General features: G+C 43.0%; 1 protein-coding gene across 1 annotated transcript in view; it reads left to right on the plus strand.

The window, feature by feature from the left end:
* The window catches only part of ELL2 (elongation factor for RNA polymerase II 2), a 75055-nt gene continuing 52439 nt past the window's right edge, over positions 839-23454 (plus strand). The window contains exons 1-2 of the mRNA XM_018050022.1: positions 839-1347; positions 23305-23352. Coding sequence (XP_017905511.1) covers positions 1192-1347; positions 23305-23352 — 204 coding nt within the window. The 5' untranslated portion in view covers positions 839-1191. The remainder of the gene's footprint in view (positions 1348-23304; positions 23353-23454) is intronic.

Raw genomic sequence — 23454 nt, forward strand, 5'->3', positions numbered from 1 at the left:
ACGCGCCGGTCTCCTCCACTTAACAGCAACAGCTCAAACACCTCCCTGTCAGATGAAACGGACAGAACCCAGACGAAACCGGGGCATGATGTCGCTGTGTCTCTCAATATAAGTGAAGGCCACTTAAACTCTCCTACTGCCCTTCGAAAGGAAAACCCTAAGTTCCGCCCCAAGTCCCATGCGTGCATGCATAATTTATACATAACCCTGCTCCTACTTTGGAGAATTTCAAAGGAACGGAATACATTTCTCCGGGATGGCAACCGGGCACGGCGTGGGAAAACCCTTCAATTTCCGTTTTCTGCTGTGCCCACCGCACCAAAGCCTCAGGTACCGGTTCCTAAACTAGTTTCACGTTCGTTAAGAGGCTTCACACAATCTAGCAGAATTCTTCAAAGCCGGGGGCCAACTCGCTAATTTCAAACTTCGGGCGAAATGATGACGAAGAAGAGCGTCCTCCTCCCCAGTTCCAGCCGCTCATCAAAGCGGTGAGTTCTGAGGAGCAACTCTCCACAAGTGACTGCGATCTTCCCTCACACGCACACATCCTACTCCACAGGCTAAAGCAGCCGTCGGGGAACGAAGTCTTTACTTGGCCATCAATTTGGGGTAGGGAATCTCCCTCCCCAAGGACCACCAGCGCAGGAAGAGAGTCTCCTCGACTACACTCCCAGCTCTGAGTACCCCCACAAGGGGCGGAGCTCGGCCTCCAGGGAGTCAGACCAGGCAACCTGGACACCCTAAATTAGCAGGAGATTTCCCCCACACACACCCCTAAACCAGCCTGGCCAACAGCCGCCAGTGAAGCAAGCCGATCAGGCGTGACGTCAGGTGTGGTTAAGTTGGTGCGTCACCTCGACGTCAGCCTCTCACCTCTCGGACGTCCCGTCCCGGGAGCAAAACTCCGGCGACTTTGGGCTCCGCCCCGTGAGAGTGGGAGGTGGCCAATAAGGGCGGTCCTGAGGAGCCCCGGGGGCCAATGAGACGAGCCAGGGGCGGGGCCCGAGGCCGGAGGGCGGGGCGGGCGGCGGCGGTGGCCGCCGGAGGTCTGGCCTGCGCGCAGTATATGACAGTACGTCAGCAGCGGGATGGCCGTAGCTGTGGCGGCGGCTGCAGACGCCCGAGCAGCCGCGGCCGCAGTGGAGGCTGGAGCCCGAGCGGCGTCGGCGGCGGCACCCCGGGGAGTTTAAGATGGCGGCGGGGGGGGCGGCGGCGGCGGCGGGTCTGCGGGAAGAGCAGCGGTACGGGCTGTCGTGCGGGAGGCTGGGACAGGACCACATCACCGTACTGCATGTGAAGCTCACCGAGACGGCGATCCGCGCGCTCGAGACCTACCAGAGCCACAAGGTGAGGCCGGGCGGCTGAGAGCAGGGAGGAAAGGGCGTCCCCGGCCGCCCAGCCGCGCCGCCCCCTGTCCGACCCGGCTGCACCTGGCTCGGGGCTGGCGGAGCGGTGACTCGCTTCGGCTGCCGTCCGCGCGCGCCGCGGCGGGGCAGGGCAGGGCCGGGCGAGGGTGGCTGACGGCCGCCGCCGTCCGGGGCCGGCCAGGCGCCGGGGCGTGTGGCCGGGGGAGGCGAGCGGGCGAGCGGGCGGGCGGGCGGCCCCTGGCGGCGGGGCCGAGGCCGCCGCAGCCCCTGCGCTGCGGGGACTTTCCGACGGCGCCCGCGGGGCTTTTCTAGCCTTTTCGGTCCCGCTGAGGGAGAGAGGCAACCAGGGAAGAGATGAGTGAAATGGCTCCTCTGCCCCCACGACGTTTGGGGGTGGATGGGAGGAGGGCAGCGTCCAGACGCCGAACCGAGAGGACCGGCTGGCACTAGCCGTCCGCTTCGGGGGGTGGGGGGCGTCCCAACCGTAGAGCCGCGGAGAGCCCGGGACCCAGGCGCTCCGCGTGTGAAGGTGGGACACACACTGTTACCCGCAGGGACTTGGGGACACATGGGCGGCTGCGCACGGGGCGTGGAGGGGCGGGTGGGGTGGGTGCCCACCGTGTACTCTCAGAGGCTGATACGGGCGCTCCGCGTACGCGGGTGGAGGAGGGCACACGGGCGTTCCCAGAGAACCGGGGAGTCACACACACACACACACACCCAGCGCTCACCCGGGAGCAAGGACCTCGGTCCCCTAGAGAGAAGGATTCTCGGTGGCTCCTCATCCCCCAAAGACGCGTCGCTCGCGGCTGGGGCTGACTCACTGACCTAGAGAGAGACCAGCATCGGGGTGTCGGGGTGCAGGGCTTGGGGGGAGGTGGTTACACTGCATTCTGGGCAGACTCGGGTGTCGCACCCCGCTCCGCCTTCCGGAGAGAGCGTGGACACAGACACACACAACTCGAGCACAGCGAAGGCTCACAGACTCAGCGATTGTAGAGGACACACCAAGGAACGCGTTTGCAGGTTTTAGGGGGAAAAAAAGTGAGAGAGAGCGTGGAAGGCACTGCGAAGGGACGCAGCAAGCGGAGTTTTGGGGACGCCGTTTATGGCCATGCAGTACCGTGTGTGGGTGAGGGAGGCAGAGTGGACGCATCGCGAAAGGGAAGGCAGAGATCATCTGAGAAATCGCTTAACAGTCGCTCGGAGAAGAGAGACATCCGTGGAGCAGAGAACCCGCAGGGCATCCCGACAAAGAGCAGAGCCTATGCCACGGAAACACGCACCGATTAACTGATCTCATAAAGCAGGCGCAGAGGCCAGGAGGACACCCGGACACACACAGTTAGTTTTTCAGATAAAAGTGGAGAAAGGAATTAACATCTGTTGAGCTCCCACTAGTGCCAGGCACTTTAAATGCTTCGAAGGAAGGCCCAAAGCAGCAGGCAAAAATGGCAGGAGAGATGTGAACCTGGGAGCCTTAACCAGGGGGGACAACCTTCAGAGACGCCCCCATACCTAAGGATGCGCACAGGGGGAGGCCTGCGGGTGTGCACAGCTTGAGAAGTGCCTGAGCTCACCTTCCATGTAAACAGCAGCAGACTCAGGGACATGCCCGCAGATGGCACTCACAGAGTGGATGCATGGATGTACATTCCAGGGCATATGTGTTGCCCACCAGAGACTGTACAGGTGAAAAACCCTCAGATCCAGGAGTGGAGGGAGGAAGGCATGCACAAGGAGAAGCCTTGCACACACCTGTGAAATCTCAGAGGGGAAAAAGGTCTCAAGTATGACTGGGAAGTCAGTGACCACCCAGCAGTAGGAAGGCAAGGAAATAAAGACAGAAAAACTGCTTGTGTCAGTAGCTACTCCCAGACAGGTGCATCTGCAGGGGAGAGAGCAGCACCAGCATGGAGTGCGAGGCCCCGCGTGCGGGAAGCCAGATAGGCAGGCAGAGGAACAGGGGCAGACAGTCGAGAGAAACTCAGCCCTGCAAGATGGAGAGATAAGCCTCTCTCTGTTCCTAGGGGAGGGCGTGGAAGCAATGACAGAGGGAAGAAGGTAGGTCAGGGTATGTAAAGAGGAAAAAAACGTTCAGAAACCAGAGAGGAAGGAGTCCGCCGGAGGAGGCCAACCTGCAGTCAGAAACAGACCCAGGGAGCAGATAAAGGCTGACACACAGGGGTGGGGAGAGGCATCTCTGGGGGCAGTAGTTCGGCCAGCCGTCTTGGGGGACAACTGGCAAACTGTACAGCTGATTACAGTAAGATTGACAGGCCCTGGATCAGAGGGAAGAAAGAGATGGGTGAGGAGGCCCACACAGGGAAGGAGCACCCCCACCCCCCTCAGGAGAGCGAGGTGACAGAGGAGCCCCCAGTGCTCCCTGACCTGCATGGCTGCTGGGGCCCAAGAAGAGAGTGCTATTTGTTTTCCTCCCTTGGTTTCTGCCTCCTACACCTTAGCACTTTGTGCTTGGGATTAAAGTTTGGGTCTAAAAGCCCCCACATTTATATGCCATTGTCTTAAGAAATAGATCAAAAATTCTTCCATCCCACTGCTTAGTTCTTGATTTATTTTCACTTTATAGGCAAAGGTACCAAAGTCAATGGCTTTCCTTACTCCTGACTACTTCTATTGCCTATTAATATCATTACTGTCTGTTTCCATCTCTGTGTATGCAAATTAAGAGGCCCCGGTCAGTCTGTGCAGAGGCAGAGAAGGGAACTGCACAAGACTTTTCCAAGCTCCTCTCCCTTTCTGAGTGTAGTCCTTGGGTGCCTTTTTTTCTGGAAGGGTGATATAGTATGCAGGGAGAGGAGGAAGAAATAAGCTGATTTGACGGTTGCAGTTGGTTCCAGCCTTGTTTCTGACTTAACCAGTTCTGTCCCCAGGCCTGACTGTCACTTTGGCCACAGAAACACTTTAAGGGACTTGGAAAAAGCAGGAATCGGGGTGAGACTGGAAACTTCTGACAGCTGAAAAATGGTGTGTTCAGCCAAACCTCCCACAGAGGTATCCTCAGGGCCTCTCCTGACTCAGGACCAGGGCTCCCCCATCACCATAAAGTTGCCAGCAGTGGGCAGATGGCCCAGCTTTTATCCTGCAGGAGAACAATACATACTTGGGCTGTTACACTTTCCACACTTATCAAAGTAGGGCTCCTAACTTTAAATTGTAGCTGCATTTGGAATTCTGTTCTCTCCTGGGGAGGAGAGGCAGGATAGCTTTAACCTCTTATGTGAAACTTTATCATTCCTGTACTTGATAGGAAGGTGCTTGATGCTTGACAAGTGGCCTCCCAGGTGTTGGCCTATGCAAGGTTATGACTGTTATTCCTCCTCTTGTGATGACTTTCTAAGACCCAGAAACTTCAAGAGGTTAATTTCCTAAATTAAGCATCAGAGTTATTTTTATCCAGATTATTTTGTATTGGATTTTCCTAAATTAACCTACTTGACCTAAGACTTCAGGGAAGTACATTTAGGAATTTTAGGAAGCTATGACTTAGGCTAAATACAGAAGTTCTCTAGATGTAATTGGGCAAGTATCTGAAATTATTAGAGTCCATGGAAACAGAATCTTTAATTGGAAACAATTCCTCACTGTTTCAAGACAAACAAACCTAATTGACCTTCATTACTCAAGTTTTCTATTTTTAGAGAAGAAATGAAGAATGCTATTTGGGAACCTTTTAAACAGATTAGGTGGGGGATAGAGACATTGTGAATTCAGGAATGGGAGTTATAGCTGGAGTAAATATCTCCTAAAAGTTGTTTTTCACTCAGTTTGAATACAGAAACAGTTTCCAGTTGATTATATACAAAAATGTATTAATTAGAAAGTTATTTTCATGGCTTGCAGAATGAACTCAGAATACTGATATAGATATTTAGTATATATTTCAAAGCTACTTTTTTCCCCCATAGTTTATTTTGAATGAAGTTAAAGTTGCTAAATAAAATCACATATTACAACTTCATAGTCATTCTAAATTCATGTCTGAATTTATGGTCTATATAATCCCTATACATTTTAAATGATTTAATTTTACTTTAAATCCCTATACATTTAAATACATTTTATATGTTACTATAATTACATATTTCTCCCAGATATATCCTAAAAGTGTTTTAAATCAAACCTCAGAATTCTAAAACTTACCTTAGCCAATTCCTTCAGTAATGTGTAGCTGGCTTTATTTTGACATTTGAGTAAGTTTGCAGTAACAAAAACCTTATCAAAATATTGTTTTCAGAATCTGCCATTGCTGAGCCTGTTGATTTTTTTTTTTTAATGTTTACTTAAAGTTTCAAAGGTGGTGGCTCAAATAATACTATCATGTTTGTCCAACTATTACATAAACGTCTCGCAAAGATGCATCTCAAGGCAGGAGACATTCATTCTCTATGCCTGAGCATGAGAAAGGAGATGCTTTAAGGGTTCTGTTAACGCATTATTTTGTTAACCCCAGTTATTGGCTTTAAATAAATTTTCCTGCTTGTATGAGTGTCTTCTAGGAAAATGATAGTGTTTTGAAAATGTGTGTAAATATACTTACATTTAATTTTGTATGAGGAATTCAGTCTTGTTCAGTATTACCAGATTCTGTTATTTCCAGTCAAAGCATAAAGTCTTATTTAAACCTCTGAAGTTACTGTTCTTCATCATAGCTCCCTTTAATGTGTTCCATGATCTTATGAAATCACTCATCCCACAGGTCATGGGGTAGGAGATATCCTCTCCTCTCCTTTCTTTTTACCAAGTAAAGATATCAGTGTTTGATTCATCGTGGTTTAAGGCACAAAAAGACACATGCCTTACTTTTTCCTGTCTCTTCCTTTTTTGTGCCTGCCCTCAAACAATTTTGAATGTGTACACGTGTGTTCAATAATCTGCTGTTATAAATACAGAAGGACCTGTTCTTAAGGGCACCACTCAAGCATCCAGACCTGCCAACACAGCTGCCGCTGCTGCTGACACACTTACTAAGTGAAACAGTGAGGTTTGCCTTAGCAGATTCCTTCTGTTGCAGTTTTTTCACAGAGCCAGTTTTAATTTAAATAGGTTAATCTTATTGACTTTAACTTAAACCCATCTTGAGGCTGAACTTCATCTGAAAAAAGCTTTGTATCAAGTAAAGTCAAATCTGTGCCCCATTTTGCAATAAGTGAAAAGTTTATTCAGATGATCAGGTGTTCAATGCAAAGAAGGGTGCTACTCCTAGTGAAAAGCACTGGCCAGATTGCCTGAAGGAATAGACGGGGAACCTTGGCACCAGAATTGAGAAGAGGAAGAAAGAACATATGTGAAGGATTGGACCGTGTTCAAGAAGAGAATTTAAAAGGAAAGGGGTGTAAAATCCTTGGAATGATTTACAGGAAAGCTTATCAAGGACAATCACCAGATTGAACCTTTCTATTTGCGTTTGTTTTTTTTAAAAAAAAAAAAAACTATGGAAGCTGTGCTGGGTCATTTTTAACAATTTGCAGCGACTACAGAGAGGATCAGGAGCCTAGCATCAGTGTTCAGCCTAAGTGTTTGCCAGTTTGGGTGAAATGTATTTGGAGTATTTAAGAAGATGTCCCTAAAATGTGATGAAATGGGCATTTCTTTGTGTAAGATGAGTAGAGTTTTAGAATAGGGAAGACAGCATGTGTATGACCGCAGCACATTTGACTTGCCTGCATACCTCAGCTCCATAGGACGTTTCCCATGACTTAATACAGAAATCTCGAAAAGCAGGCCTGGAGCAGAATACAGTAAATTAATGACTGTCTCTACAGCCACGTTTAAGCTGGAAAAACATGGCATGAATCAGGTCAGATTTACCATGAAAATTGCTTTCTTTTCTTTACCTTTCTCCCTTCCCCTCCTGTCAGTTTATCTACCTATCTACAATTTTGGTTGTGGCATTATGGCTCTTGATAGCCACGTTAAATCTTTAGGAAGAACTGGTTTAAGGGCCTCCACTAATACTTTGCCTGCAAAGGCCAAACCTGGAATTTCACAGCTAGCAGTTTAATATAGGATATAAGAAGAGGGAATCTTATTAATTAGACTGTATGCTAAGGGCTTCCCAGGTGGTGCTAGTAGTAAAGAACCCGACTGCCAATGCAGGAGACTTCATAGATGCGCATTTGATCCCTGGGTCGGGAAGATCCCCTGGAGGAGGGCATGGCAATCCACTCCAGTATTGTTGCCTGGAGAATCCCATGGACAGAGGAGCCTGGTGGGCTACAATCCATAGGGTCACACAGAGTTGGACACGACTGAAGCAACTTAGCACACATGCATATGCTCCTTAAAGATTCATGAATCAAATTAGCACCTTGAATAGAACTCAGTAGTCAGAGCATTTGGCTACTAGTTTAATAACTAGGTTGTTAGACAGATAACATAAGTTTCTTTCTTGTTGGGGTTCCTATATGTTATTGGTCTAAACAACAGCTTTGGATCTTAAAGGGTTTTAACAGGCAGAGTCTAGATGGGGGAGTCACATCTTCAGGAGAAAGAGTGGCATAGGCAAGGAAAGGGCAAAAGTAGAAAAGCTAAATCAGGCTTTGAGAATTGCAAGGAAGACCCTGTTCCTCTCACTTTTGAGTGCAGGAGAAAATATAATGGAATTAAAGAGAGGAAAGGGAAACTGGAGCAGATTAGAATTTATTCTGTCAAAACTGGGGAGACACTGATTAGAAAGTTGAGGTGACTGAGCTAATGCTTTAGGATTATTCTGGACTCTGTGCACATGATGAATGTAAAATGCATCTGGAAGGAAGTAGACAAGTTAGGAAGAAGTACATGGTCAAGATCAGAGACGAGTAGAATGTGAACTAGGAATACAGTGGGAGACAAGATACTATAGATGAGTAGAATCTATGGAATGTAACACCAGGTTTTATAAGAACAGGGTTGAATTGAAATTTCTAGCCATCAGCACTAGGAAGATACCCTTAGTAGAGAGAGAAATTGGAAGCAGTTGGGAGGGTAAAATAGGGTCGGGGAGAGAAAGTACCATATTCACTCAGTCCTTTGTTTGGTGTTGAGGAGACTTAGGTTTGATTAGCTGTTCTGTATCTGAGAAGTATTTGGGTCTAGGTCTAGACTAGAACAATGCCATACTATTTACATGTTTTCAAACTTTTCCATTTGGGTGGAAATTTTGGCGATTGGTGATGTTTTGGGGGAAGTTGAAATTACTAGGTAGAAGAAATTTTGGTTTTAAATAGGTATTTTAAAACTTTGTATTTTTGTAGGCTCCCTTTATTCAATAACCTTCTCTCTAAATTTCACTTAAGACTGTAATAGAGTACAGATAATATGAAAATTGAATTTGATTTTTACATGAAGATCAGGCCTTCCGTGCTTTCTGTCGCAAGTAATTATTGAAACATTAAGTAACTCTCGCGTCATTTTAAAATGATTCCTAAAGGCCTTGAAAGGGTCAGGGTTTTCACTTCCGGATTACTTTCATTTCTGTTTATGTTTTGATTCTCTTTGTTTGTTTGACAGTTTATGAAAAACAAACTAAAAAATAATCATGTGTACATATACATTGTCTCTATAGACTAGTTATGATCACTTGGTTCGTGGTCCATAGAGATAACCTTGGTTAGAAGACTTTTCTCATGAACAGTGAGCTGGTACAAGGAAGGAACCAAGCTTGAACTTTCTAATAAGATTCTCTGAGATGCTTTAGGATCTAAATATGCTTACCTGTAAACTTAAGTGTTAGCATATTTTTTTAAAAAGACATTTACTTAGTATCACGGCTTTTGGTTTTCATTGTTGAAACTATGATGCCTCAGATAACCAGAAAACACATCCCTGTGGTTAAAACGCAGTTGAAACATGTTTTGTTTTGTTTTTTTTAATAAAAGACTAAAGTAGGAGTAGGAATTATTTCTAGAACTATCAAATATTCATTTAGCCAATGTTTATCTTCTGACATGTGCAGGCATAGAACTAGAACTGGATAAGTCAGTGATGGTCCCTACCTTAAGTACTCATGTCTTAGTAGTCACAAGCAGACATTAAAATTAAATAAGTGCAATAAAGTCTGTGTGCAAGGGGACACCTAAAGAGAGAAGGATTAGCTGTGAATGCATCTGAGAAGTAGTGTTGGCTTTTTAATCTCCTGTCCCCTGCCCAGCCCACTCCAGTTGTGTTGTGTCCATCACATCCCTGAGATTGCACATGACTAGGTCCTTTGTTGTCAAATCCAGTGTCAAATCTCTCCGTTCCTGTCTTACCTCAGTATTGTGCCGTCCAGTTGATTACTCTTTCCTTTTAGAAACACTTTCCTGATTTTCCTCCCACTGCCCTGCCCATTCTCAGTCTCCTCTGCTGATGATCCTCTGCTTGACTGGCCTGTGGAAGTTGGAGATCCCAGTTCCTTTCTCTCTATTCACTTCCCTAGGGGAGCTCATCTAGTCCTGAGGATTTAAATGTCATCTGTATGTTAATGACCTCCAAATGTTTATCTCCAGCTCCAACCTTCCTCTGTTTCCAGGCACCAATTTTCAACATCTCATCTCTTTATCAAAGTGTAAGAGGTTATCTCAAACGGAACAGTCCCAAACACAGTTCTTGATTTCACTCCTCAGACCTACATCTTTGTGAGTGTTCCCCATTTCAGTAGGTGGCAGCACTTGTTCCCAGTTGCCTAATAATTGCCTGGTTTACCTTGATTCATCTCCTCTTTTCTTGACTTAATTGATCCTTACAGTCAGTTCTGTCATTCTTCGAATGTCTGAAATCTAACTGCATCCATCACCACCACTCCACACCCAGCCAACCTCATCTCTCTTGAGGACCCGTGCCATGGACTGCCAGCTGGCCTCCAAGCTTCCACTCTTCCTCCAGGAGTCCATTCACCGTGCAGCACCCAGAGGGACCTGTTTAAAACACTTAAATGTGATCATGTCGTCTCCAAGTTTCAAGGTTTCTAATAGCTTCCTTTGTTCTAGATGCTTCATTTATAAATTTCTAGTATTTTAAAAATAATACTCATCTTCCAATCCAAGCTTATTTTACTGCTTCTCCTTATACCTTACTAGAGATCAGGATCACAAGGAACAAATCTTCATTTGTATTTATAGTCAGATTTGATGTGTAAGTTTATTTACACAGTTATAAAGTCTACATTAAGTTCTCTCTTTGAAAAAAAGATGGGATATTATGCTTCAAATATTGTTATAAGGTCTGGTTCACAGTAACTAACTTTTCAGGCCATTGTTCAGTTTGGATTTTTGCCTTCCATGTTCCTTTAAATAGTTGTATAAAATACTAACGTTTTAGACTTTTTTTTTTTTCACTTTGGCCTACATCAGATAGCTACAGTTTTCCAGAAACTCTCTAAAAACAAGGATTGTGTTAAATAGATCAGATTTTTTTTATTTCTCACTGCCCTTTTGATTCTCTCCTTTATATTTCCTTCTTCTCTATGCTGTAATGGCTAGAAAAACATTATTCTTTATTCCATACAAGCTTTAATATGGTTCTTCTAAAACTGCAGAGAACGAGTTTCTCCTATGTGTAAAGTTGGATCGACTTGACAAAGCAAAATACCAGATTTTGTGAAACTTTGATTCTCTCTTTTTCTTTGGGTATAGGGTGGTGGTGGGGGCATTTAGAAGAAGATAGCTTTGGATTACCCTGAAATTTCACATTCATACTATCATTCTAAACATACTACCCCCTTTGACAAGAGCTGAGTATATTTGATTTCAGGATTAACTGTCTGATTTCCTGTGCTATGTTCTGCTTTTGTTTAGTCACAAAATTGTGTCTGACTCTTTGCAACCCCATGTACTGCAGCCTACCAGCCTCCTCTGTCCATAGAACTTTTACAGGCAAGAAGACTGGAGTGGGTTGCCATTTTCCTCGCCAGGGATTTTCTGCTTTAGCTCCATCTTTTTTTTTTTTTTCTTCCTCTTCTTTCCCTGCCTAGATTTTTTTCTTTTACATTACCATGGTTAAAAATAGAATTATTGGATAATCTTTGGTTATTCTATCAGGTGACGTTTTGAAGAGCAGAATTAAATGACTTATTAAAGGATTATAACCGCAAGTTCTTAAAATAGTATAGTACCTCTTTAGGAAAGAAAGAGAGATGTATCTTAAATCATATCCCAGGATAAGTCATAAATACTTGTTACTATTTATTTGCATAAGTGAAAACAAATTCAGGTGCCAAGTGATATTTTCTTAAGCTGTAGTGCAAAACCAAAACAGTGATCCCCCCAAAGCTATTTATTCTTATCAGTTCTTAATTCTCTAACGTTCAGATATTTCACATTTTATATAACTGTTGTTAAGGAGGAGTAGGAGAACCTAACTTATCTAGAGTGGTGGGCAAGAGCACAGTTCTTAAAGTGACCCAGGCCAGAGTTTGAGCTCCAAGTCACTTTTTAAAGCTGTGCAACCTTATGTGATTTCACAGGATTTTCTTGAGAAGTGCAAATAATAGTATCTACCTAACAAGGGTATTCTGAGAACTCCCAGAGGTAATAGTAAAAATGATTACACTGGCCTGACACATTTTAAGCACTCAATAAATAGTAACTAGGTAGCTATAATCATTTCCTAAAACAATCTCACTTAAAGCAGTCACCTGGTGCGTGACCATTTATAGTCAGTTTTCTGGTTTTGACAAAGTTCCAAAATTATATTTGACTTGGGAATTTTTTTCTTTTTCTACTGTCTCTATCATGACTTATAATGCGGCTTAGGTACTCAGATAAAAAGCGAAGTATTTAATAAATACCTATTGGTTAATTTTAAATAATTCAAGAACTAACTTGAGTCAAAGCTCTATGATGGATGCAAAAAGGAAACTGAAGGTATTTCAAGTATATCTCTAACCTTAGAGAATAAAGTTAGACCTCTGTAATGTGTTTCTTAGAGAAATCACTCTTTTCTAGGCCAGAAGTCTATTTCTTATGGTTGTATGTTGACAAAACCAATAGTGGTTGATAAAGTAAAAGTAACCATAGATTTAATTTTTCCTGAGGGATGAGCAATATGTAAATAATCAAGAGATGTTTATAATGATTTTTATAGGATAACTCTCTTCTTGTGGTGGTTTAGTCACTAAGCTGGTCTTGACTCTTGCGACCCCATGGACTGTAGCTCACCAGACTCCTCTGTCCCTGGGATTTCCCAGGCAAAAATACTGGAATAGGTTGCCATTTTCTTCTCCAGGGGATCTTCCTGACCCAGAGATCAAACCCATGTCTCCTGCATCTCAGGTGGATTCTTTACCGCTGAGCCACCAGGGATTCCTTACTCTCTTCTTATTTAATCCCCAAAGAAACCAGAGCCTTGCCCCTTCTCTCCTCTCCTAAAAGAATCCTATCAGAAACTTAAATTACTGGGACTGCCCTGGTGGTCCAGTGATTAAGATCCACCTGCCAATACAGGGGACATGGGTTCAATCCCTGGTCTGGGAAGATCCTACAGGCCCAGAGGAACTAGGGCCTCACACTGCAACTAGAGAAGAGCCCCCCCTCACCACAACCTGCATGTGACAATGAAGACCCAGCACAGCCAAGCATAAAATTTTAAAGAAGAAATTAAAATTCAGTTCAGTTCAGTCGCTCAGTCGTGTCTGACTCTTTGTGACCCCATGAATTGCAGCACGCCAGGCCTCCCTGTCCATCACCAACTCCCAGAGTTTACTCAAACTCACGTCCATCGAGTCGGTGATGCCATCCAGCCATCTCATCCTCTGTTGTCCCCTTCTCCTCCTGCCCCCAATCCCTCCCAGCATCAGGGTCTTTTCCAATGAGTTAGCTCTCAGCATCAGGTGGCCAAAGTACTGGAGTTTCAGCTTTAGCATCATTCCTTCCAAAGAACACCCAGGGCTGATCTTTAGAATGGACTGGTTGGATCTCCTTGCAGTCCAAGGGACTCTCAAGAGTCTTCTCCAACACCACAGTTCAAATGCATCAATTCTTCAGCACTCAGCTTTCTTCACAGTCCAACTCTCACATCCACACATGACCACTGGAAAAACCATAGCCTTCCTAGACGGACCTTTGTTGGCAAGTAATATCTCTGCTTTTAAATATGCTGTCTAGGTTGGTCATAACTTTCCTTCCAAGGAGTAAGCATCTTTTAATTTCATGGCTGCAATCACAATTAAGATTGCATAGTAAAATTACTTAGTAAATTACGTATTACTTTTACAGTCCTGCTATATTGCAAGGAATAGTCCCTGGGAATAAGTGGACATAGATTTCTTTGGTCATAGAGCAGTTTTTGTTTCAGTAGTTGGCTTATTATAATGGCAGTTTTCAAGAACATAACTAAACTTTTGAGCATTTTAGTATTGTCTACACTTTTATTCTAAGCTTAAGAATGCCCTACATTCCCTGAGAAATAAATAAGAGGGGGTTAATTCAAGGAACTCTAAAAGCAGTGAACCAAATAAGAGTTGAACAGAATCTTTTGACTGTAAAGTGAAAGTGAAAGACGCTCAGTCGTGTCCGACTCTTTGCGAGCCCGTTGACTGTATAGTCCATGGAATTCTCCAGGCCAGAATACTGGAGTGGGTAGCCTTTTCCTTCTCCAGGAGGTCTTCCCAACCCAGGGATCAAACCCAGGACTCCCACATTGCAGGCGGATTCTTTACCAGCTGAGCCACAAGGGAAGCCCTTTGACTTAAAAGCATCACCTTTATCAGGTTGTTGAAGCATTTATCAAAAGGGGTTACCCTAGTCAGTACCAGTCTGCATTGTGTTTCTTGGCTGGACGAAGAGACCAGATCACTATCTTATTTATAACTCAACTGCTATTCAGTTAAACCCTAGAGTTACTTGATTTTCAAAAGAGCTACCTGCTGCAAATATTTAATTAAAGCTAAAAATCAAAAGTTGAAGTCCTGCTGAAATTCCATTCGTAATGGAAATGTACTTAGTAAGTTAAACATTACTGTAAAACATGCCATATCATATTTGGTCACCTGTAATTACTTTATCTTTTAAAACTGGATTGCATTTTAAAATATACAATGAGTTGAGGTTATGTTTGTGCAGTTAAAATTAGGCTAAAAAGATTTAGATGGAAAGGAACTTGAGACGTATAATGGTATTGACTTTTAGAACTTATTCCTGGTCCCTTTCCTATTAACACAGTAGTCAGATGCATAAAAAGTGGTATACCATTCTAGCTGTCTCTTGTTGCTTTTAAAAAAAAGAAAAAATTCAAGAACTATAGTACCTAACATCTTCTTGTCTAAAATTGGGATTAAAATTGATAATGGATTTAAGGGTCTCATATGTTTTTCTCTTCAAGCTTGTTAGGTATCTTAAAGGAGTTTTTCAGTAACAGTAATCCCAGTTTATTGTGTTTAGATAAACACCCACAATTACTCCATGGACGAGGGTTTTATTTTTTTAATAAAAAACCTTAACACAATACTTATATATGTTCCTTTACTATACATGGTCCTTAGGGGGGTTAAAAAAAAAGAAAAAAACTAATTTTTTTAAGTTTTTATTTAGTCAGAAACCTTGAAAATTGCAGTGATTTTATGAAATTCATTTTCCTTGGAAACAAAGCGCCAGAAGAATTGAATGAGCATTTAAGTGCTTTTACATGTTTAGCACAGGGAGATAACCTATTACAGAGGCAAGAGAAGGAAAGGGTTCTGTATTTGAGATCCAGAAACCAGGATTTGAGGTCCAGCTGTGCTAACCACTAGCTGGATGATCTCAACCAATGAACTCTGCCTGTCGGAGACTCATTTATCTCCCTCTGAAATAGGTGATGATGTCTTCCTCCCACCCGCAGCTGGTTTTAGAAGGCCTCCCTTGAGGCTATGGTATAAAAATGCTCTGTACATTACAAAACTGTGTAAACAAGAACAAGTTATCATTTTTATTGAGGAATCAAGTAATATAGCTAGAACTCTAAGCATATCAGGAGGTAAGGTTCTAAATGCTAGTCATGAGGCAAAAGGTTGGATAATGTCAAAATTACTCTTGAATGTTCCAAAGTTGATGTACAGCATAGTAGTACTGTTTTTTCTATACAACTCCAAATAGTAAAGTATATAATGTGTATAGTTGGATACTGCATATATAAAGAGACCATAGCCAACATGATTTTATAATACATTTTTCAGCATAATGTATATAAGTACTTGTAAGTTAAATTTGTATTAGACTCTTCTGTAACATAACAACCAGGAGTAAGACAACTTATGCAAAAATAGACCCTAATGTAGTGGTACCATAGACACAAGCATCTGGAAAAACAATAGCTAATGGTAGTTAAAGTGGGCACAGTTCAGCGTGAGCAAAATGGTGGCATTTGTATCTTGTTTGGTGAGGAAGTGTGTAATGTTTTAAAATGTGAGTCCTTTCTCAGTTGGGCATTCATCCCCCAAATACTCGCCACTCCTTGTTGCTTTATACCCAGTCTCTTACCTGAGTCTTTGATTCCTGATTCATCCAAAGGAAGGCCTAGCTGAGGAAATTAATCTTAAACTTGAACATTAAGTGATTAATGTGGATTGGCAAAATAGTGTCAGGGAAGTTACGCCAGGTTGAAGGAACAGGTAGGAAGTAGGAATAGGAAAGTGTTTACAAAACAGACTGAAAAAGGTTAACAGTGCTGAGCCACAGTTGGGAAGTAAAAAAGATGAGACTCGTTGGTCCTATAGTTGGAGCTTCTGCTTTCTATGTGAGGAGTTTGTTTTACTTTGATAGAACCACTGCAAAGTGGTATCTGAGAGAGCTTCTGCTAGCTATTTCAATGAGGAGCATTTGGAAGGAATTGAAGGAAGGGAAGAATTGATGCTTTTGAACTGTGGTGTTGGAGAAGACTCTTGAGAGTCCCTTGGACTGCAGAGAGCTCCAGCCAGTCCATCCTAAGGGAAATCAATCCTGAATGTTCATTGGAAGGACTGATGCTGAAGCTGAAACTCCAATACTTCGGCCACCTGACTCATTTGAAAAGAACTGACTCATTTGAAAAGACCCTGATGCTGGGAAAGATTGAAGGCAGGAGGAGAAGGGAACGACAGAGGATGAGATGGTTGGATGGCATCACCAACTCAATAGACGTGAGTTTGAGTAAACTCCAGGAGTTGGTGAAGGACAGAGAGGCCTGGCGTGCTGCAGTCCATGGGGTCGAAAAGAGTCAGACACAACTGAGCAACTGAACTGACTGACTGACTAAAGGAAGGGAGGAAGGCCTTTGTTTAGTTGCTTGGTAATAGGGGCCTGGAAGCAGGCTAGAAACTTTCCAAGTAGGAACTGAGCTTAATTTGAGGGTGTCTGGGGCATGCGTGTGTATGCATGCTCAGTCATTCAGTCATGTCTGACTCTTTGCCACCCTGTGGACTGCTGCCTTCCAGGCTCCTCTGTCCATGGGATTCTTCAGGCAAGAATACTGGAGTGGGTTGTCATTTTCCTCCTTCAGAGTCTGGGGCATGTTGGCCCCAAATGATGACTGAGAGCCCTGAGCCACCTTTGCTTCCTGTGTGTGTGTGTGTGTGTGTGATATTCAGACCTTCAGCACATTTTATTCTTTCTTGGGAATATCTGCTCATTCCACCATCTCCTGTTTGCTCCAAATGAAGTCATACTAATTTAAGCCTTTATCACCAGAGTGTTCCTAAATAAAACATCCCCTCGAGCTGATATCTAATCCTTTTCCCTAGCCCAGATTCATCGCTGTCTATCTTTCTTACATGTGACTGAAAGAGCTGCTTTCCCTGAAGCAATTTCTTTTAGGAACTCACTTTCTTATTCCAAAAATCAGAAGAGCCTCCAGTCCTTTATCCTGTCAAAGGCAAGACTTAAAGGCCACCCCTAAAGGAGTAATGGAGGGGGTTAAGGTAGGACTGGTTCACAGGGTGGTAAACCTATGAAATTCTCAGGTTGGAAATTTAAATTACTGTCCTATTTACGCACTAGTGGATAGAAGTTAAAACTGAAGACACATTTTGACGTCAAGAAGAGATTAGCCAGGGATCACCAGGTCCAATTCTCGACCTTTATGTCCTGTTTCACATGTGAAAGGAAGCTGCACACATCCAGAGATCTGCCCTCCATCCACACACCACCCATTCCTGTATCCTTGTTTTTTTGCTTCTGTTTAGTTCAGTCGCTCAGTCGTGTCCGACTCTTTGAGACCCCATGAATCGCAGCATTCCAGGCCTCCCTGTCCATCACCAACTCCCGCAGTTCACTCCAACTCCCGTCCATCGAGTCAGTGACGCCATCCAGCCATCTCATCCTCTGTTGTCCCCTTCTCCTCCTGCCCCCAATCCCTACCAGCATCAGAGTCTTTTCCAATGAGTCAACTCTTCGCATGAGGTGGCCAAAGTACTGGAGTTTCAGCTTTAGCATCATTCCTTCCAAAGAAATCCCAGGGCTGATCTCCTTCAGAATGGATTGGTTGGATCTCCTTGCAGTCCAAGGGACTCTCAAGAGTCTTCTCCAACTCCACAGTTCAAAAGCATCAATTCTTCAGCGCTCAGCCTTCTTCACAGTCCAACTCTCACATCCATACATGACCACAGGAAAAACCATAGCCTTGACTAGACGGACCTTAGTCGGCAAAGTAATGTCTCTGCTTTTCAATATGCTGTCTAGGTTGAGAATTTTGAGCATTACTTTACTAGCATAACTTTTCTTCCAAGGAGTAAGCGTCTTTTAATTTCATGACTGCAATCACAATCTGCAGTGATTTTGGAGCCCCCCCCAAAATAAAGTCTGACACTGTTTCCACTGTTTCCCTATCTATTTCCCATGAAGTGATGGGACCAGATGCCGTGATCTTCATTTTCTGAATGTTGAGCTTTAAGCCAACTTTTTCACTCTCCACAGTTTATTGTGATCCACACAGTCAAAGGCTTTGGCATAGTCAATAAAGCAGAAATAGATGTTTTTCTGGAACTCTCTTGCTTTTTCCATGATCCAGAGGATGTGGGCAATTTGATCTCTGGTTCCTCTGCCTTTTCTAAAACCATCTTGAACATCTGGAAGTTCACGGTTCATGTATTGCTGAAGCCTGGCTTGGAGAATTTTGAGCATTACTTTACTAGCATTTGAGATGAGTGCAATTGTGCAGTAGTTTGAGCATTCTTTGGCATTGCCTTTCTTTGGGATTGGAATGAAAACTGACCCTTTACAGTCCTGTGGCCACTGCTGAGTTTTCCAAATTTGCTGGAATATTGAGTGCAGCACTTTTATAGCATCTTTCAGGATTTGAAATAGCTCCACTGGAATTCCATCACCTCCACTAGCTTTGTTTGTAGTGATGCTTTCTAAGGCCCACTTGACTTCACATTCCAGGATGTCTGGCTCTAGATGAGTGATCACACCATCGTGATTATCCAGGTCGTGAAGATCTTTTTTGTACAGTTCTTCTGTGTATTCTTGCCACCTCTTCTTAATATCTTCTGCTTCTGTTAGATCCAGACCATTTCTGTCCTTTATCAAGCCCGTCTTTGCATGAAATGTTCCCTTGGTATCTCTAATTTTCTTGAAGAGATCTCTAGTCTTTCCCATTCTATTCTTTTCCTCTATTTCTTTGCATTGTTCGCTGAAGAAGGCTTTCTTATCTCTTCTTGCTATTCTTTGGAACTCTGCATTTTATCTTTCCTTTTCTCCTTTGTTTTTCACCTCTCTTCTTTTCACAGCTATTTGTAAGGCCTCCCCAGACAGCCATTTTGCTTTTTTGCATTTCTTTTCCATGGGGATGGTCTTGATCCCTGTCTCCTGTACAGTGTCATAAACCTAATTCTGTAGTTCATCAGGCACTCTGTCTATCAGATCTAGGCCCTTAAATATATTTCTCACTTCCACTGTATAATCATAAGGGATTTGATTGCGGTCATACCTGAAAGGTCTAGCGGTTTTTCCTACTTTCTTCGGTTTAAGTCTGAATTTGGTAATAAGGAGTTAATGATCTGAGCCACAGTCAGCTCCTGGTCTTGTTTTTGTTGACTGTATAGAGCTTCTACATCTTTGGCTGCAAAGAATATAATAGTCTGATTTTGGTGTTGACCATTTGGTGATGTCCATGTGTAGTCTTCTCTTGTGTTGTTGGAAGAGGGTGTTTGCTATGACCAGTGCATTTTCTTGGCAAAACTCTATTAGCCTTTGCCCTGCTTCATTCCGCATTCCAAGGCCAAATTTGCCTGTTACTCCAGGTGTTTCTTGACTTCCTACTTTTGCATTCCAGTCCCCTATAATGAAAAGGACATCTTTTTTGGGTGTTAGTTCTAAAAGGTCTTGTAGGTCTTCATAGAACCATTCAACTTCAGCTTCTTCAGCGTTACTGGTTGGGGCATAGACTTGGATTACTGTGATATTGAATGGTTTGCCTTGGAAACGAACAGAGATCATTCTGTCATTTTTGAGATTGCATCCAAGTACTGCATTTCGGACTCTTTTGTTGACCATGATGGCTACTCCATTTCTTCTGAGGGATTCCTGCCCGCAGTAGTAGATATAATGGTCATCTGAGTTAAATTCACCCATTCCAGTCCATTTTAGTTCGCTGATTCCTAGAATGTCGACATTCACCCTTGCCATCTCTTGTTTGACCCCTTCCAATTTGCCTTGATTCATGGACCTGACATTCTAGGTTCCTATGCAATATTGCTCTTTACAGCACTGGACCTTGCTTCTATCACCAGTCACATCCACAGCTGGGTATTGTTTTTGCTTTGGCTCCATCCCTTCATTCTTTCTGGAGTTATTTCTCCACTGATCTCCAGTAGTATGTTGGGCATCTACTGACCTGGGAAGTTCCTCTTTCAGTATCCTATCATTTTGCCTTTTCATACTGTTCATAGGGTTCTCAAGGCAAGAATACTGAAGTGGTTTGCCATTCCCTTCTCCAGTGGATCACATTCTGTCATTTTTTTTTTTTTTTTTTTTTTTTTAAGCAATGCTGAAAACACAAACTCCAAGGAAAAGGAGCTTTTTCGCTTAGGGCACTCCTTTTTCTTGGAGTTTGTCTTTTCAGCATTGCTAAAAAAAAAAAAAAAAGATCCATCTTTTCCATGAGCCTTTTCTCTTTTCTAGTATCTCGTCTAACCCGTACTTTTCTCCTTTTTGAGAGTCCTTACTGCACCTCCCAGCAGTACTTAACCTAATATTTAATTATTTTCAAACATTCTCCAACTAAAAAGTGAACTCTGTGCCTGAAGGAGCAAGCCCCCAAACTTTTGGATCTGCCATAGCAGATGTGTGTGGAGCCCAAGATAGTAGGCAAAAATAGTATGGCAAAACAGGAAGATTGAGTCCTAGATTATGGTCCCAGCTTAGTTATTAATGTGACACATGGGCCATTGTGGTTATATAGCAGGAGGTAGGTGGGCAGCAACTGGATTATCTCCAGATTGGGAATTCTGGGATTCTAGTAGTGTGTGACTGCCTAACTGAATATGGTGAGAGGAGAAGGAGAAGAGACTCTTAAGTTAAATTTACAGTTGTGAGTCTGGAGAAGCACCCTGACCAGAAAGTAGGAAAGAGGTGCCAGTTTGGTGAGGGGCAGCGGTAGCTTGTTGTAGTTGAGTCACTCAGTCCTGTACAACTCTTTTGTGACCTCGCAGACTGTAGCCCACCAGGCTCCTCTGTCCATGGGATTTCCCAGGCAAGAATACTGGAGTGGGTTGCCATTTTCTCCTCCAGGGGATCTTCCCGACCCAGGGACCCAATCAGTGTCTCCTGGAGAGTTTGGCAGGCAGATTCTTTACCACTGAGCCACCAGGGAAGCCCAGGGTAGTTTAGTGTTTGCCAATTTTACTGTCTCTGAGAGTTTCTAATGCAAATATCCTGGGCAGTGATAAGTTGCAATTTTTGGAGAGATCCCAAGTTGAGGAATCCTGAAGAGATTCAGAGTCAATCACCAAACAAACAGGGTGAGCTTCCAGGAGAGAGTGGATATACCAAGAGGAAAGTGAGGGCACTAGGTTTTGAAATGAAAGGCATGATCAAAGGGCTAGGAGGACAGGTGTCTCCAAGTGTGAGGAAATTGTGATATCCAGTGGAGAAGTGAGCAGTTTGAAAGCAGAGGAAAGTTAGCATTTGTTTGACCAAGAAGAATTGATGAACTTGATAGACAAGTTCAAATTCCAGTGATGAGCTGAAGATAATCTCCCTTCAAGGAGTCAGGAAGGAAAGTGTCAGAGGAGATGTTTGTGATTTGAAGAGAGAGCAGGAGGCAGGGCTGATTTAAGTATTCTGGAAGCTAGAACCGGGACCTCTGTTACCTAAACTGGAGGACCGCCTACTTCCCCACATGAAGGGAGCCTCCCCAGGGCTTCTGCAGGCAAACTGCCATTACTTCTGGTAGAGGGTTAGCTGTGGAATGCCCATTTGGGTGAGGCTTTCTCCCTCTAAGGAAATTCAAATTAGCATTAATCTATATTTTACATTTTCATAAAAGACCATGAATTAGAATGAATCACTACAAAAAATTGTCTCCCACACCAAGAAATAAATTTTTTCAAGCAGTAGTACTTTGATTCTGCTGATAAGTCTAAAGTTAAATTATCTTCATGGTGGTAGAACAATGGTGATAGTAACTACTATGTTTTCTCCAAGAAGATGTTTATCTATTTTTATAAGTAATAATAGGACGGTTAATGCTACCAGTTGGTTTTCTATTCAGATGATCTATCTTTTAAAGTACTTATCCTTTACTTATTTCTCTCTAGTTTATTGTGGTACTGATTAGTAAACTTTTCAATCTGCAGAGTTTTGGGAAGTAACTGATATCAGTAGTTAATGTGGAGGGGCTAGGGAGGGCCACATGGATGCCTCTGTATTTTTCTTTAAGGTAGAGTTGAGACCAGAAACCCCTGCTTCTGTTTTTGTGCTTTGAATTTGGATATGAGGGTATGAAGACTAGCTGATGTGTTACTATTAAAATGTTATCCAAATCTGATTTCCCCATGAATTTCTGTTACCAATTTGGGAGAGCATTCCCATAGTAGTGAACCAGTCCCATACTGGTGATTTTGGGTATAGGAAATTATGCCTGAGACTATGGTAGATATTTACAATTACAGCTTTTCTTTTAAATACATAGCTCTATGAGAAGATATTAAAAGTTAGGAAGAAGGCAAAGTCATAATAAAACATTGTTCTAGAAATTATATTCTCCTGATGAAAAGCTTGTGGTGGAACTGGTTACTTGTTTGACCCTCAGCTAAAAACTCATCGCTGGTAAAATGTGAGAAAATGAAGGAAGGAGAGGGTGGGATATACAGACAGAGTAACCTGGAAACCTACATTACCATATGGAAAATAGATAGACAATGGGAATTTGCTATATGACTCAGAACTCAAACCAGAGCTCTGTAACAACCTAGAGGGGTGGGATGGGGAGGAAGGTGGGAGGGAGGTTCAAGAGGGAGGGGACATAGGTACTCCTATGGCTGATTCCTGTTGATGTCTGGCAGAAACCAACACAATACTGTAAAGCAATTATCCTTTGATTTTAAATAAATTTAATTTTTTTTTAATGTGAGAAAATGGAAACCGCAGTTCATCCTCAAATATTTTAATTTTATACTAGCATCCTGTTAAGGTTTTGCAAGATTCCTTTAATTATCTCTAGCTTTCCTTCACCTCTTTGAAAAATATATCAAGAAACTAAGCAAGAATATTTTTTCATGTAAAATTGAATTAGTACACTAATCATTTTTTGCCAAATCATGTTAGTCATTTTCAAAAACCTGATTAGCTACACTGCCAAAAGATACCTCAGTTGTACTGTCAATAATAGTGCAATGTCATTTATCAAGGCAGCTTAAGATAATGACATATAAACCTAAGTATGTAATGGAAAGGTTTTCACAGACTATAGCACTGATCAAATGCATGGATTTAAAGTTTAAACGTTTAGTTCTGTGTCCAGTAACCAAGTTTGATCTGTTTGTTTCTTATGTTTCTTTTAATAGAATTTAATTCCTTTTCGACCTTCAATTCAATTCCAAGGGCTCCAAGGGGTGAGTACTCTTATTTAGCAAAAATCTAATCTTACACAGTATTATATTTAACTCTTAAAGTTTGTTTTCACCTGTGCCTCTTAATATATTAATAATGTCAAT

The sequence above is a fragment of the Capra hircus genome, chromosome 7 (assembly GCF_001704415.2).
Source record: "Capra hircus breed San Clemente chromosome 7, ASM170441v1, whole genome shotgun sequence".
NCBI classification, from domain to species: domain Eukaryota; kingdom Metazoa; phylum Chordata; class Mammalia; order Artiodactyla; family Bovidae; genus Capra; species Capra hircus.